Below are 15,341 nucleotides of genomic sequence, written 5' to 3'. Positions count from 1 at the left end.
CAGATACCCCCCCCCCCCCAAAAAAAAAAACAAACAACTTAAGTAGTACATAAAGTATTTTTACTTAAGTACTCTACACCACTGGTTCTGGAAGACCTGAGATGATGATGATGATGATCGACACAGACAGACAGACAGACAGACAGACAGACAGACAGACAGACAGACAGACAGACAGACAGACAGACAGACAGACAGACAGACAGACAGACAGACAGACAGACAGACAGACAGACAGACAGACAGACAGACAGACAGACAGACAGACAGACAGACAGACAGACAGACAGACAGACAGACAGACAGACAGACAGACAGACAGACAGACAGACAGACAGACAGACAGACAGACAGACAGACAGACAGACAGACAGACAGACAGACAGACAGACAGAGAGAGAGAGAGAGAGAGAGAGAGAGAGAGAGAGAGAGAGAGAGAGAGAGAGAGAGAGATTCTCGTCTAGGGACGACTCCATGAGGAGGAGAAGAGGAGATAAAGGAAGTTGTGAAACAATGAATGCACCCCGAGGAGAGCTTGCATAATAACATCCTTATGTCTGCAAAATAAAACATATGCTTTGGTTGGACAGTGCCTTCTTGTCTAATATTCCTAATAGTACAGTCACTTAGCAACTGCAAAAAGTACCTAAAATACACAGCCCTTTCGAGGAATTGGACCCCCAACCTTTATGACATCTCATAGCCTTTATGTACCTTTCGCATCTGTGACAGCAGGCCTTCGAACTCCTTCAGGTCAAGTGTGGGCCCGTTGTAGGAAATGCAGCTGTTGGCAGCCCGGCCCAGCCAGTATATGGTAATCAGAACCTGGGGAGGAATTACAACAGGAGGAGGATTTAGAGCCAGTATTAACAAGACAATGCATTAACGTCACACTCTTTCAATTTAATGGCAGTTCATGTCCAATTGACCCGACCACACAGTTGACCAACTTTTGGCAACACTTTTGGCCTAACCAATTCCCAGTCGTCTCATACTTCATAGCTTGTGCACAAGTTGTGTGTAATTTATTGTCACACCCTGACCATAGAGAGCCATTGTTTCTCTATGGTGTAGTAGGTCAGGGCATGACTGATGTGTTCTAGTTTATTATTTCTTTGTGGCATTCTAGTTTTCATATTTCTATGTTGGTGTGCTTGATATGGTTCCCAATTAGAGGCATCTGGCAATCATTGTCTCTAGTTGGGGATCAAATTTAGGTAGCCTTTTTCCACCTGTGTTTTGTGGGATATTGAATTTGGTATTTCGAGTTAGTCCATGTGCATCGCTGTAGTCACGGTTTGTTGTTTGTTACTTGTTTTTGTTTGATAGTTTCACATAAAAATAAATTATGTGGAACTTTAATCACGCTGCGCCTTGGTCCGTCTCTACAAATGATCGTGACATTTATGATGCAAGGCTGCTAGCACATGATACATTAGCTAATGTGCTAATTAGCAGAGTTGCTAAATATATGCTTTATGGGCACGATGTCGCACACCAAAACCAACTGTTTACTTCTTGAGTAAACCTGGCAAAATGCCACCGCAAAATCAACATATGTTGATATGAGCAAAGTTAGCATACTGTAGGTCACGAAATACCTTCCTGACAGCTCTAAGGTATACTTCACAACGCTAATGCTATCCAACAGTAACACAAGCATTCGCAGCCAACTGAGAAAAATCAGAGAAATCCACATTACACACTGTGATAGATGCCAGCTATGGCTCAAAGGCACACTGTACCCATTAGCTAGAAAAAAAAAATATACCATTTTCTCCGAGTGTTTGTTTGATGTGAAGTCATGGTATACAACCCAAATCACCCTCAATTCCACTTGTCTTTAATTTGTGAGGAGTACCAACAACAGTTTTATCAAAATGGCCACCAACAGGGTTCACTTCCTGTTTTTTTGGTCCACTCTTTTCACAATCATTGGATTTGGCTAGTCAATGGTTTCTGTACAAGCAAGACAATACCTAGCCATTGTCCTGGCCACAGATCAGGTCAAAATGAACACAATGTGAACACACAGCTATATTTCTCTCTCTCTTTACCATTGCCACATGGGTAAGGTTGATTTACTATTCTAGCATAGCCCTAACCCATTCATAGAGGCTAACTACCTTTAGCGCCTATTGACGATAGTGTCTTCTGGCCCGAGGAAGTTTTGATAAGAGTCCTGACGCTCATTCTAAACGTTAAAACACATCGCTTTCAGTACGGTTTTAGAAATATAAGGAACGTAACTTTCATATCGGAGATAAATCATTTTCAAAAAACAAAAGGTTACATTACGCCACATCTTTACAGGGTCACCATGTTACAATGCTTGTTTACGGAAAAAACAGAAGGAAGACAAGAGGCGTTGCCGAACACCTGTGTATAAACGGAAGACAGAACCACACATGTTGTCACTGAAAATACTGTCTGCTCAAACTGTGTTAAAACCTGTGCACAGTAAGTGTATATTTAGTATTTGTGAAATTATTTTGAGGTGATATGAAAGTAGAGGGCTTAACATTTCTAAAACTGTACCGGAATTGAGAATCAATTCACGTTTAGATGGAGTATTTGGCTCTTTTGGCTGCCAGAGCCAATTCACCTCTAAACAGAACATGTAAACTCCTTGGATTATAAAGGGTAACATTAGGCTCCTTTAGTCAATTTTTGGGATAGAATAGCCCTGACAAACTAATTTACTGTGCCAACCTCATCCGCTATCTATCTCATCTCCCTCTATGTAGCTAGGCTGTCTCATCTCCCTTTATTTAACAAAGCCATTGTGTGGACTCAGCACTCTTGAGATAGGGTGCAGGCCATGCAGCAGGCTGTTAACCAGCCTGCCAGCTTAGTGGAGTCTGCCACTAGCACAGTCAGTGTAGTCAGCTCAGCTATCCCCATTGAGACCGTGTCTGTGCCTCGATCTAGGTTGGGCAAAACTAAACATGGCGGTGTTCGCTTTAGCAATCTCACTGGAATAAAGACCTCCTCCATTCCTGTCATTATTGAAAGAGATTGTGATATCTCGGCACATTTTTTACTTTTAAACTCGGACAAAACAGATCATTAAAAATAATTAATAATGGGATGTAATAAATGTATCAAATGTAAACAATGCCACTTTATATAATGTTTACATACCATACATTACTCATCTCATATGTATATACTGTACTCTATACCAACTACTGCATCTTGCCTAAGCTGTTCGGCCATCGCTCAACCATGTATTTTTAAGTACATATTCTAATTAATTCCTTTACACTTGTGTGTATATGGTAGTTGTTGTGAAATTGTTAGATTACTTGTTAGATGTTACTGCATGGTCGGAACTAGAAGCACAAGCATTTCGCTACACTTGCATTAACATCTACTAACCATGTGTATGTGACAAATACAATTTGATTTGATTTTCTAATTCTAGGTCCCAAGGAACAAAGAGATCTTCTGTTGGATCTGACAATTAATCTTGGCGGTTGTACAGTCGTCTCAAATAACACTGTGACGGACCTCTGCATCACTCTGGACCCTGATCTCTCTTTTGACAAACATATCAAGACGATTTCAAGGACATATTTTTTCCATCTTCGTAACATTGCAAATATCAGAAACTTTCTGTCCAAAAATGTGGCAGAAAAGTTAGCTTTTGTCACTTCTAGATTGGACTACTGTAGCTCTACTTTGCGGCCATCCGGATAGAGCACTAAATAAACTTCAGTTAGTGCTAAACATGACTGCTAGAATCTTGACGAGAACCTAAAAATGTGATCATATTAATCCAGTGCTAGCCTCTCTACAGTGCCTTCCTGTTAAGGCTAGGGCAGATTTTAAAGGTTTTACTGCTAACCTACAAAGCATTACATGGGCTTGCTCCACCTATCGCTCCGATTTGGTCCTGCTGTAAATACCTACACGTACGCTACGGTCACAAGACGCAGGCTTCCTTATTGTCCCTAGAAATTCTAAGCAAATAGCTGGAGGCAGGGCTTTCTCCTATAGAGCTCCATTTTTATGGAATGGTCTGCCTATCCATGTGAGAGAAGCAGAAGCAGACTCGGTCTCAAACCTTTAAGTCTTTATTAAAGACTCATCTCTTCAGTAGGTCCTATGATTAAATGTAGTCTGGTTTAGGGGTTTGAAGGTGAACTGAAAAGCACTGGAGCGACGAAACACCCTTGCTGTCCCTGCCTGGCTGGCTCCCCTCTTTCCACAGGGATTCTCTGCCTCTAACCCTATTACGGGGGCTGAGTCACTGACTTACTGGTGCTCTTCCATCCCGTCCCTAGGAGGGGTGCGTCACTTGAGTGTGTCGAGTCACTAACGTGATCTTCCTGTCCGAGTTTGGTGCCCCACTCAGGTTTATGTCTTGTGGATCTTTGTGGGTTATACTCAGGGTAGTAAGTTGGTGGTTGAATATATCCCTCTAGTTATGTGGGGGCTGTGCATTCTTTAAAGTGGCTAGTGATACATTTATTACATAATTTTTCCATTATTAAAGTGGCTAGAGTTGATTCAGTATGTTGTCAGCAGCCATTTAATGTTAGTGATGGCTGTTTAACAGTCTGATGGCCTTGAGATAGAAGCTGTTTTTCAGTCTCTCGGTCCCCGCTTTGATTCCCCTGTACTGACTTCGCCTTCTGGATGATAGCGGGGTGAACAGGCAGTGGCTCGGGTGCTTGTTGTTTTTGATGATCTTTTTGGCCTTCCTGTGACATTGGGTGGTGTAGGTGTCCTGGAGGGCAGGTAGTTTGCCCCCGGGGATGCGTTGTGCAGACCTCACTATCCTCTGGAGAGCCTTACGGTTGTGGGCGGAGCAGCTGCCGTACCAGGCGGTGATACAGCCTGACAGGATGCTCTCAATTGTGCATCTGTAAAAGTTTGTGAGTGCTTTCGGTGACTTTCTTCAGCATCTTGAGGTTGAAGAGGTGCTGTTGCGCCTTCTTCACCACGTTGTAGGTGGGTGGATCATTTCAGTTTGTCCATGATGTGTACGCCGAGGAACTTAAAAACTTTACACCTTTTCCACTAATGTCCCATCGATGTGGATAGGGGGCTGCTCCCTCTGCTGTTTCCTGAAGTCCACGATCATCTCCTTTGTTTTGTTGACGTTGAGTGTGAGGTTATTTTCCTGACACCACACTCTGAGGGCCCTCACCTCCTCCCTGTAGGCCGTCTCGTCGCTGTTGGTAATCAAGCCTACCACTGTAGTGTCGTCTGCAAACTTGATGATTGAGTTGAAGGCGTGCATGGCCACGCAGTCATGGGTGAACAGGGAGTACAGGAGAGGGCTGAGAACGCACCCCCCAGTTTTGAGGATCAGCGGGGTGGAGATGTTGTTACCTACCCTCACCACTTGGGGGTGGCCCATCAGGAAGTCCAGGACCCAGTTGTAAAGGGCGGGGTCTTGAGCTTAATGACGAGTTTGGAGGGTACTATGGTGTTAAATGCTGAGCTGTAGTCAATGACAGCATTTTTGAATAGGTATTCCTCTTGTCTAGATGGGTTAGGGCAGTGTGCAGTGTGATTGCGATTAGTCCGTGATTGACTGTAGACCATGCCACATACCTCTCGTGTCTGAGCCGTTGAATTGTGACTCTACTTTGTCTCTATACTGACGCTTAGCTTGTTTGATTGCCTTGCGGAGGGAATAGCTACACTGTTTGTATTCGGTCATGTTTCCGGTCACCTTGCACTGATTAAAAGCAGTGCTTTCAGTTTTGCGCGAATGCTGCCATCAATCTACACTTTCTGGTTGGGAAATGTTTTAATAGACGCTGTGGGTACAACATCACCGATTCACTTGCTAATTAACTCGCTCACAGAATCATCAATGTTGTTGTTCGACGCTATGCGGAACATATCCCAGTCCACGTGATTGAAGCAATCTTGAAGCGTGGAACCCGATTGGTCGGACCAGCGTTGAACAGACCTGAGCACGGGTGCTTCCTGTTTTAGTTTCTGTCTATAAACCAGATGGCTGTACCGACTCCGATAGCGTGTTTCGAGTGAGCCATGTTTCCGTGAAACAAAGAACGTTACAGTCTCTGATGTCTCTCTGAGAGGCAACCCTTGCTTGGATTTCGTCTACCTTGTTGTCAAGAGACTGGACATTGGCGAGTAGTATGCTCGGGAGCGGTGAGTGATGTGCCCGTCTATGGAGCCTGACCAGAAGACCGCTCCGTCTGCCCCTTCTGCGGCGCCGTTGTTTTGGGTCGCCGGCTGGGATCCGATCCATTATCCTGGGTGATGGATCAAACAGAGGATCCGCTTCGGGAAAGTCGTACTCCTAGTGGTAATGTTGGTGAGTTGACGTTGCTTTTATATCCAATCGTTCCTCCCGACTGTATATAATAAAACCTAAGATTTCCTGGGGTAGCAATGTAAGAAATAACACATAAAAAAACTAAATACTGCATAGTTTCATAGGAATGCGAAGCGTTTTGGCCATGTCTGTCGGGTCACTCTGTTATATATATCCGGTGTCCTGTGTGAATTGAATTATGCTCCCTCTAATTCCCTCACCCTCTCCCTCCCCTACCGGAGGACCTGAGCCCTGGGACCATGCCTCAGGACTCCCTGTCCTGATGACTCCTTGCTTACCCCTGTTCACTGGACGTGCTACCTTGAACCGGACCTGCTGTTTTTGACTCTCTCTCTCTCTCTCTACCGCACCTGCTGTCTCTAACTCTGAATGCTCGGCTATGAAAAGCGAACAGACATTTAAAAGCCAGTTGACCTGTTGCACCCTCTACAACCACTGTGATTATTATTATTATTATTATTTGACCCTGTTGGTTATCTATGAACGTTTGAACATCTTGGCCATGTATTGTTATAATCTCAGCCAGAAGAGGACTAGCCATCCCTCAGAGCCTGGTTCCTCTCTAGCTTTCCTCCTAGGTTCCTGCCATTCTAGGGAGTTTTTCCAAGCCACTGTGCTTCTACATCTGCATTGCATGCTGTTTGGGGTTTTAGGCTGGGTTTCTATATTGCACTTTGTGACATCGGCTGATGTAAAAAGGGCTTTATAAATACATTTGATTGATTGATTGCTTGCTACTGTGGCCATATGGAGATCACACGGGCTCTTTGATGTTCCAATAAAAATCTGACTGATTGGCTGCTTTGTTTTACTATATCAATGTAATCTAAGGATCTAGAGTTTTTTATGTTTGTTATACAGTCATTGGAGGCACACTTTTCAGACATGTACACAATCTAGGCATACCTCACACACCACACACATAATGTGCACATCCAAGTACAGCGTTGAGATTGCCTGCAATGACAACAAGCTCAGTCCGATGATGCTGTGACACATCGCCCCAGACCATGACGGCCCCTCCACCTCCAAATCAATCTCTCTCCAGAGTACAGGCCTCGGTGTAACACTCATTCCTTCAACGATAAACGCGAATCCGACCATCATCACTGGTGAGACAAAACTGCGATTCGTCAGTGAAGAACACTTTTTGCCAGTCCTGTCTGACCCACCGACAGTGGGTTTGTTCCCATAGGCGACGTTGTTGCCGGTGATGTCTGGTAAGGACCTACCTTAAAACAGGCATACAAGCTTTCAGTCCAGCCTCTCTCAGCCTATTGCGAAGAGTCTGAGCACTGATGGAGGGATTGTGCATTCCTGGTGTAACCAGGGCAGTTGTTGTTGCCATCCTGTATCTGTCCCTGCAAGGACGTATGCCACAGCGAGGACAATAAGCACTCCGTCCTGTCCTCATGCCTCCTTGCAGCAGGCCTCAGGCATGTTCACGCAGATGAGCAGGGACCCTGGGCATCTTTCTGTTGGTGTTTTTCAGAGTCAGTAGAAAGGCCTCTTTTAGTGTCCTAAGTTTTCATAACTGTGACCTTAATTGTCTACCATCTGTAAGCTGTTAGAGGTGCATGTTCATTAATTGTTTTATGGTTTATTGAACAAGCATGGGAAACAGTGTTTAAACCCTTTACAATGAAGATCTGTGAAGTTATTTGGATTTTTACAAATTATTTTTGAAAGACAGGGTCCTTTAAAAGGGACGTTTCTTTTTTGCTGAGTTTATTTTATATTTAAGATTTTTCAAAGTAGCCACCCTTTGCCTTGATGATAGCTTTGCACACTCTTGGCATTCTCTCAACCAGCTTCATGAGATAGTCACCTGGAATGCCTTTCAAATAACAGGTGTGCCTTGTTAAAAGTTAATTTGTGTAATTTCTTTCCTTCTTAATGTGTTTTAGCCAATCAGTTGTGTTGTGACAAGGTAGGGGTGGTATACAGAAGATAGCCCTACTAGGTAAAAGACCAAGTCCATATTATGGCAAGAACAGCACAAATAAGCAAAGAAAAATAACAGTCCATCATTACTTTAAGACATGAAGGTCAGTCAACACGGAACATTTCTAGAACTTTGAAAGTTTCCTCAGGTGCAGTCACAAAAACCACCAAGCGCTATGATGAAACTACGACGAGTCGAGGGTTTGTCTCACCAGGGGTGATGGTCAGATTCGTGTTTATCGTCGAAGGAATGAGCGTTACATCGAGGCCAGTACTCTGGAGCGGGATCGATTTGGAGGTGTAGGGTCCTTTATGGTCTGGGGTGTTGTGTCACAGCATGATCGGACTGAGCTTGTTGTCATTGCAGACAATCTCAACGCTGTGCGTTACAGGGAAGACATCCTCCTCCCTCATGTGGTACCCTTCCTGCAGCCTCATACTGCCATGACCCTCCAGCATGACAATGCCACCGCCATACTGCTCGTTCTGTGCGTGATCTCCTGCAAGACAGGAATGTCAGTGTTCTGCCATGGCCAGCGAAGAGCCCGGAACTCAAGCCCATTGAGCATGTCTGGGACCTATTGGATCGGAGGGTGAGGGCTAGGGCCATTCCCCCCCATACATTTCCGGGAACTTGCAGGTGCCTTGGTAGAAGAGTGGAGTAACATCTCAGCAAGAACTGGCAAATCCAGTGCAGTCCATGAGGAGGAGATGCACTGCAGTACTTAATTCAGCTGGTGGCCACACCAGATACTGACTGTTACTTTTGATTTTGACCCCCTTTTGTTCAGGGACACACTATACAATTTCTGTTAGTCACGTCTGTGGAACTTGTTCAGTTTATGTCTCAGTTGTTGAATCTTGTTATGTTCATTCAAATATTTACACATGTTAAGTTTGCTGAAAATAAACGCAGTTGACAGTGAGAGGACGTTTCTTTTTTTGTTGAGTTTATGTTTTGATTTGTTTAACACTTTTTTGGTTACTACATGATTCCATATGTGTAATTTCCTAGTTTTGAGGTTTTCACTATTTTTTTACAATGTAGAAAATAGTAAAAATAAAAATAAACTCTTGAATGAGTAGGTGTGTACAAACTTTTGATTGGTACTGTATATATACTGTATTTCCACACTATACGATTGGAGTAATACTGTGAAATTGTGAGAATTATGATAATCACCTTTTAGTGTAAGAGCTGTTTGAAAAGACCACCTGAAATTTCAGCCTGTTTTGGTGGGATGGAGTCGTCGCTCGCATGGTGACAACACCATGCAGTAAATTAGTTTATATACAAATGAGAAAAATAGTTCCAAACATTTCTACCAATAACAGCACATTTTCACTTTTCCCCTCCCCACTCAGACCACTCCCAGACAGTCTGATCAAAATTATTACCTGAGAAATATGGCCCTTTACTAAGAAGCTGTATTTGTTTCTTTTTGAAAATTTTAATTAAAAACAATCACAATAAAGGTACTTAATTGTTACCCAAAAATTGATATTGAGATAAAAATGGTAGCATGGACCTTTAAAGCCATATGAGATCTTTCTCTATGTCTGTCTGTCTCCTCTTGACTTTACAGCAATGTTGTAAAGTACTTAAGTAAAAATACTTTCAAGTACTACTTAAGTTTTTTTTTTGTGTCTGTACTTTACTATTTATATTTTTGACAACTTTAACTTCAGTACATTCCTAAAGAAAATAATGCCCTCTATACATTTTCCCTGACACACCAAAATACTTGTTACATATCGAATGCCTAGCAGGACAGGAAAATGGTCCAACTTATCAATACGTAAAAAACAAGAACATGGCTTGATTAATATAAGGAAATTGATAGTTGAAATTGATAGTGCCTTTGGAATGTATTCAGACACCTTGACTTTTTCCAAATGTTGTTACATTACAGCCTTATTCGATAAAAAAATGATTAAATTATAACATTTCCTCAGTAATCTACTCACAATACCCCATATTCACATAAGTATTCAGACCCTTTGCTATGAGTCAAGAAATTGAGCTCCGGTGCATCCTGTTTCCATTGATAATATTTGAGATGTTTCTACAACTTGATTGGAGTCCATCTGTGGTAAATTCAATTGATTGGACTTCATTTGGAAAGGCACACACCTGGCTATATAAGGTCACACAGTTGACAGTACATGTCAGAGCAAAAGCCAAGCCATGAGGTCGAAGGAATTCCCCATAGAGCTCCGACACAGGATTGTGTCGAGGCACAGATCTGGGGAAGGGTACCAAAACATTTCTACAGCACTGAAGATCCCAAGAACACAGTAGCCTCCATGAAAATAAGAATATGTTCTTAACTGACTTGCCTGGTTAAATAAAGGTAAAAAATAAAATAAAATAAAAAATCATTCATAAATGGAAGAAGTTTGGAACCACTAAGACTCATCCTAAAGCTGGCCGCCCAACCTAACTGGGCAATCGGGGGAGAAGGGCCTTGGTCATGGAGATGACCAAGAATCAGGTGGTCACCCTGGCAGAGCTCTAGAGTCCTCTGTGGAGATGGGAGAAACTTATAGAAGGATAACCATCTCTGCAGCACTCCACCAATCAGTAGTTTATGGTAGAGTGGCCAGACGGAAGCCACTCCTCAGTAAAAGGCACATGACAGCCCACATGGAGTTTGCCAAAAAGCACCTAAAGACTCTCATACCATGAGAAACAAGATTCTCTGGTCTGATGAAACCAAGATTGAACTCTGGCCTGAATGCCAAATGTCACGTCTGGAGGAAACCTGGCACCATCCCTACGGTGAAGCATGGTGGTGGCAGCATCATTCTGTGGGGATGTATTTCAGCGTCAAGGACTGGGAGACTATTCAGGATCGAGGCAAAGATGAATATCATCTGGGAGCATGAGAAGCAGTGTGCGAAATTTTCCTTTCTGTTTTCCATGAGTTTGCCAACAACTCCAGCACCTGCTGAAAGTACCTGGATGTGCGTACTGTATGTTCTTCAGCTTTTTTCCTTGATGAAAACCTGATCCAGAGCGCTCAGGACCTGACTGGGGCGAAGGTTCACTTTCCAACAGGATAACGCAGGAGTGGCTTCGGGACAAGTCTGAATGTTCTTGAGTGGTCCAGCCAAAGCCCGGACTTGAACCCGATCAAACATCTCTGGAGAGACCTGAAAATAGCTATGTAGCAACACTCCCCATCCAACCTGACAGAGCTTGAGAGGATCTGCAGAGAAAATTGGGAGAAACTCCTCAAATACAGGTGTGCCAAGCTTGTAGCGTCATACCCAAGAAGACTCGAGGCTGCAAAAGGTGCATCAACGAATTACTGATTAAAGGGTCTGAATACTTATGTAAATGTGATATTTCAGTTTATTTTTATAAGTTAGCAAAAAATCTTAACCTGCTTTTACTTTGTCATTATGGGGTATTGTGTGTAGATTGATGATGGGGGGAAAAATGTTTTAATCAATGTTAGAATATGGCTGTAACCAAACAAAATGTGGAAAAAGTCAAGGGGTCTGAATACTTTCCAAAGGCACTTTAAGTACATTTGAGCAATTACATTTACTTTTGATACTTAAGTATATTTTAAACCAATTCATTTTAGACTTTTACTCAAGTAGTATTTTACTGTGTGACTTTCACTTTTACTTGAGTCATTTTCTATTAAGTTTACTTTACTTTAACTCAAGTATGACAATTGGGTAATTTTCCACCACTGCTTTTACAGTGCTTGTTTTCTCTGATATGCTTTACTAGACCCAACAAAATGTGTTCTTTCCAGATGGGAAAATAACCTCTGTGTCACAAGCGCACACACATACACACAAGAGCATGAACACACTCATGCACAAGCACACACAAACACCAACTTCACCCAGCAGCAGTTCCACACCTACAGAATCAAAACACCAAACAATATTTACAATAAAACATACCTACAACATAAACAAAATAGATACCTTATTGTTTACGAATGCATCAGTTTAACATTGCATAAGGCCAGCAGAATTCCATCCAGTCCCTCATCATAGTCCCTTTTCCTAGCCGAGTCCGAGCTGAGTTTACAAAACAGTCCAAAAATACTTCTCCACCTATCTCATCTTCTCAGTCTGATGGTGCTCGGAGTCTGAGCAAAAATATGAATAATTGAATACTGCTGCTGCAGTTTGCAACAACGAAAAGACTACAGTCGACACCAGCACCAGGCTAGCTCCCTCTACAGCTGTTGTGAGTTCATGGGATGTTCTGATGCAGTGCAGACGGAGTCTAATGTAGCGTTTCAATGTCCCTCTGCTAAAACAGCTAAAACAGCTCGGTCAGCTGTGGAGCTAGAGCTGGAGATGGCCTACAGAGTACACTATAGCAAGCCAAGTCAAGCAGAGAGCTCCCATTGCTTACACCGCAGAGAATGACAACAGCACTATGCTAGCTCGCTAGCTCCTCTTAAAGCAGCAGAGACAGGAGATAGATGGAGAGTGAGAGAGTGAGGGAGTGTGAGAGAGAGAGAGAGAGAGAGAGGCGATAATGAGATGGACTGACTGAGGGAGAGGGATACCTTACTGATGGTGAAGAGAAAGGAGCGACAGAGAAATTTAGAATGATAGAAATAGAGAGAACACAGACAGAGGCAGAGAGACAAAGTGACAGGGAGAGACCAACCCACGCATACGAGCGTACATAGCATAAAGATATATTTACTGGACAAACAAAATACACAATATAGGAGGTGACACTTACATTTGTCAGCTTCCTGCTGCAGTCGGCAACCCTGCCGGGAAGAGAGAGAGAGAGAGAGAGAGAGAGAGAGAGAGAGAGAGAGAGAGAGAGAGAGAGAGAGAGAGAGAGAGAGAGAGAGAGAGTGAGACGAGGATGATCGTAGGTTCCAGGTTAGAGAGCTGTCAAATGAGCTGCATTCTTCGCTCTCATAGAAATAAATCAATAAAAACAACTCTGTAGTTACAGTATGGAATGACATACAGATTCAGTTGTGGAAAGCCCCATCTGGGCTGAGAGAGAGGTAGAGAGAGAAGAAGGAGGGAGAAAGTGAAAGTGGGAGAGAGAGATAGAGGGAAAGGGAAAGAGAGGGAAAGAGAGAGAGGGGAGGGAGAAAGAGAGGGAGGGAGGAGCAACAGAGAGACAGAGGGAAAGAGCATGCGAGAGAGACAGAGAGAGAGAGAGAGAAAGAGAGAGAGAGAATGAGAGAGAAGGAGGGAACGTAGAGAGGGACAAGGGGAGAGAGAGTGGTTGAAAGAGAAAAAATAATAGTGTTTGATCTCCAAACTCTCCAGCCTGATGCTGTTGCTGCAGCACAAGGTTGTTTGGATGTTTTTTCAGTGTTCAAGAGGCTCCAGGCAATAGCAGGGCAAAGGCGGAGAGGCCAGAGTGCCTTTCAATCACACACACAAACCACACAAATTCAATTATTATTTATTTTTATTTTTCTGACACACAGATGGTTTGCCTTTCTTTCTCTCGCTAACATATGTTTCATCAAACTAAATAAAAATTAAACCATGTGTCAGTTTCAGAATGGTTACAGACTGAATTATATCTACAGGTTCTGTGTTTGTCTAGCATGTGAGTGTGAGTGCATGAGTTTGTGTGTGTGCCTGTGACCGTGAGCCTCCGTTTTTGTGTGTATAGTGCACATTTGTGAAGGAACACATGCATGTGTGTAGTTGGTGAGCTGATCTAAGGCTACACTTGATACTTTACTCACACACTAGTCAGCAGAGGTCATAGGTCAACCTTGTTGGCTTGTTCAGCTCCCACACACTGTTCCTTGTCGTAATGATCTGTACAGGTCACCCAGAGGTTAAGAGTGTTAATGCAGCTAACTTCCACATGAGAGGGATTATTACGAAACTGTCAATCAAATGACTCATGCCCAGATCGTTAGTTGGTGGAAGTTTAATCACGTGAGGAATGAAAAGTTTCCATTGAGTTACATGTCAATATGCTTGTTCATACCCTTATTTTACCAGGTTGGCTGAGAACACATTCTCTTCAATGACCTAGGGAATAATTGTAGGGGAATTTATTTATTTTACCTTTATTTATTTAACTAGGCAAGTCAGTTAAGAACAAATTCTTATTTGCAATGACAGCCTAGGAACAGTTGGTTAACTGCCTGTTCAGGGGCAGAATGACAGATTTGTACCTTGTCAGCTCGGGGGTTTGAACTTGCAACCTTCCGGTTACTCGTCCAACGCTCTAACCACTAGGCATGAACAGGGCTTGAATGAGCCAATTGGAAGCTGAGGATGATTTGGTAGACACCAAGGATAACACCCCCATACTCTTGAGACAAGTGCCATGGGATCATGTAGATTCACTAATCCTTATACTATATGACTCAGTTCAGGCTTGGCTGTTTTGATGTGGAAGTAATTTGTTGATCAGGTATTCTGTGCAGCCCCTAGCCCTGTCAGATTCTCATTCAGGGTTCAAAAGCTAGACCTCTCCAATTATTAAAAGAAATGCTCTATAGCAACTGCAAGATATTTGGAAGATATTCTGTTTGTTCCCATTTCTGGCCGATTTGATAGAGAGACATGTAAAGGGGATCCTTTTGCCTTTACATGACCTCCCCTTGTGTAAGGGGTATGTAACTGGTGGCAGGGAAGTCAGACGCAGGGGAGCAGAACTAGGTAAAAGCCGGAGCAGTTTAATTGCAAAACCAACAGCATAAATAAATAACCAACATGGGTACAAAATGCGACGTGCACCAATAAACTGATGCACAAGCACTTACAACAAACAATTCCACACAAAGACATGGGGGGAACAGCGGGTTAAATACACAGGAATAAATGAGGGACATGAAAACCAGGTGTGTATGAAAATAAGACAAAACAAATGGAAAATGAAAAGTGGATCGACGATGGCTAGAAGGCCGGTGACGCTGACCGTTGAATGCCGCCCGAACAAGGAGAGGAACCGACTTCGGTGGAAGTGGTGACAGTACCCCACAAACCGAGGACCCATCTTCCGGAAGTGCAGGCGGAGGGGCAGGTTTCGAGTTGAGAGCCAGACCCGGTCCCCCGGGTGAGAACACCGGGGTGACGGTCTGCGCTGGCT

The 15,341-nt window shown here is 43.2% G+C and overlaps 1 protein-coding gene across 1 annotated transcript in view; it reads right to left on the bottom strand.

The window, feature by feature from the left end:
• Nucleotides 1-15,341, bottom strand: part of LOC124010682 (LIM and calponin homology domains-containing protein 1-like) — a 168,181-nt gene that overhangs the window by 56,522 nt on the left and 96,318 nt on the right. The window contains exons 5-6 of the mRNA XM_046323341.1: nucleotides 12,999-13,029; nucleotides 715-825 (exon numbers count right to left, since the gene is read on the bottom strand). Coding sequence (XP_046179297.1) covers nucleotides 715-825; nucleotides 12,999-13,029 — 142 coding nt within the window. The remainder of the gene's footprint in view (nucleotides 1-714; nucleotides 826-12,998; nucleotides 13,030-15,341) is intronic.

This window comes from Oncorhynchus gorbuscha, linkage group LG23 (assembly GCF_021184085.1).
Source record: "Oncorhynchus gorbuscha isolate QuinsamMale2020 ecotype Even-year linkage group LG23, OgorEven_v1.0, whole genome shotgun sequence".
NCBI classification, from domain to species: Eukaryota; Metazoa; Chordata; class Actinopteri; order Salmoniformes; family Salmonidae; genus Oncorhynchus; species Oncorhynchus gorbuscha.
Note: the sequence above shows the minus strand (reverse complement) of the source record. Positions and strands in the feature narration are given on the sequence as shown.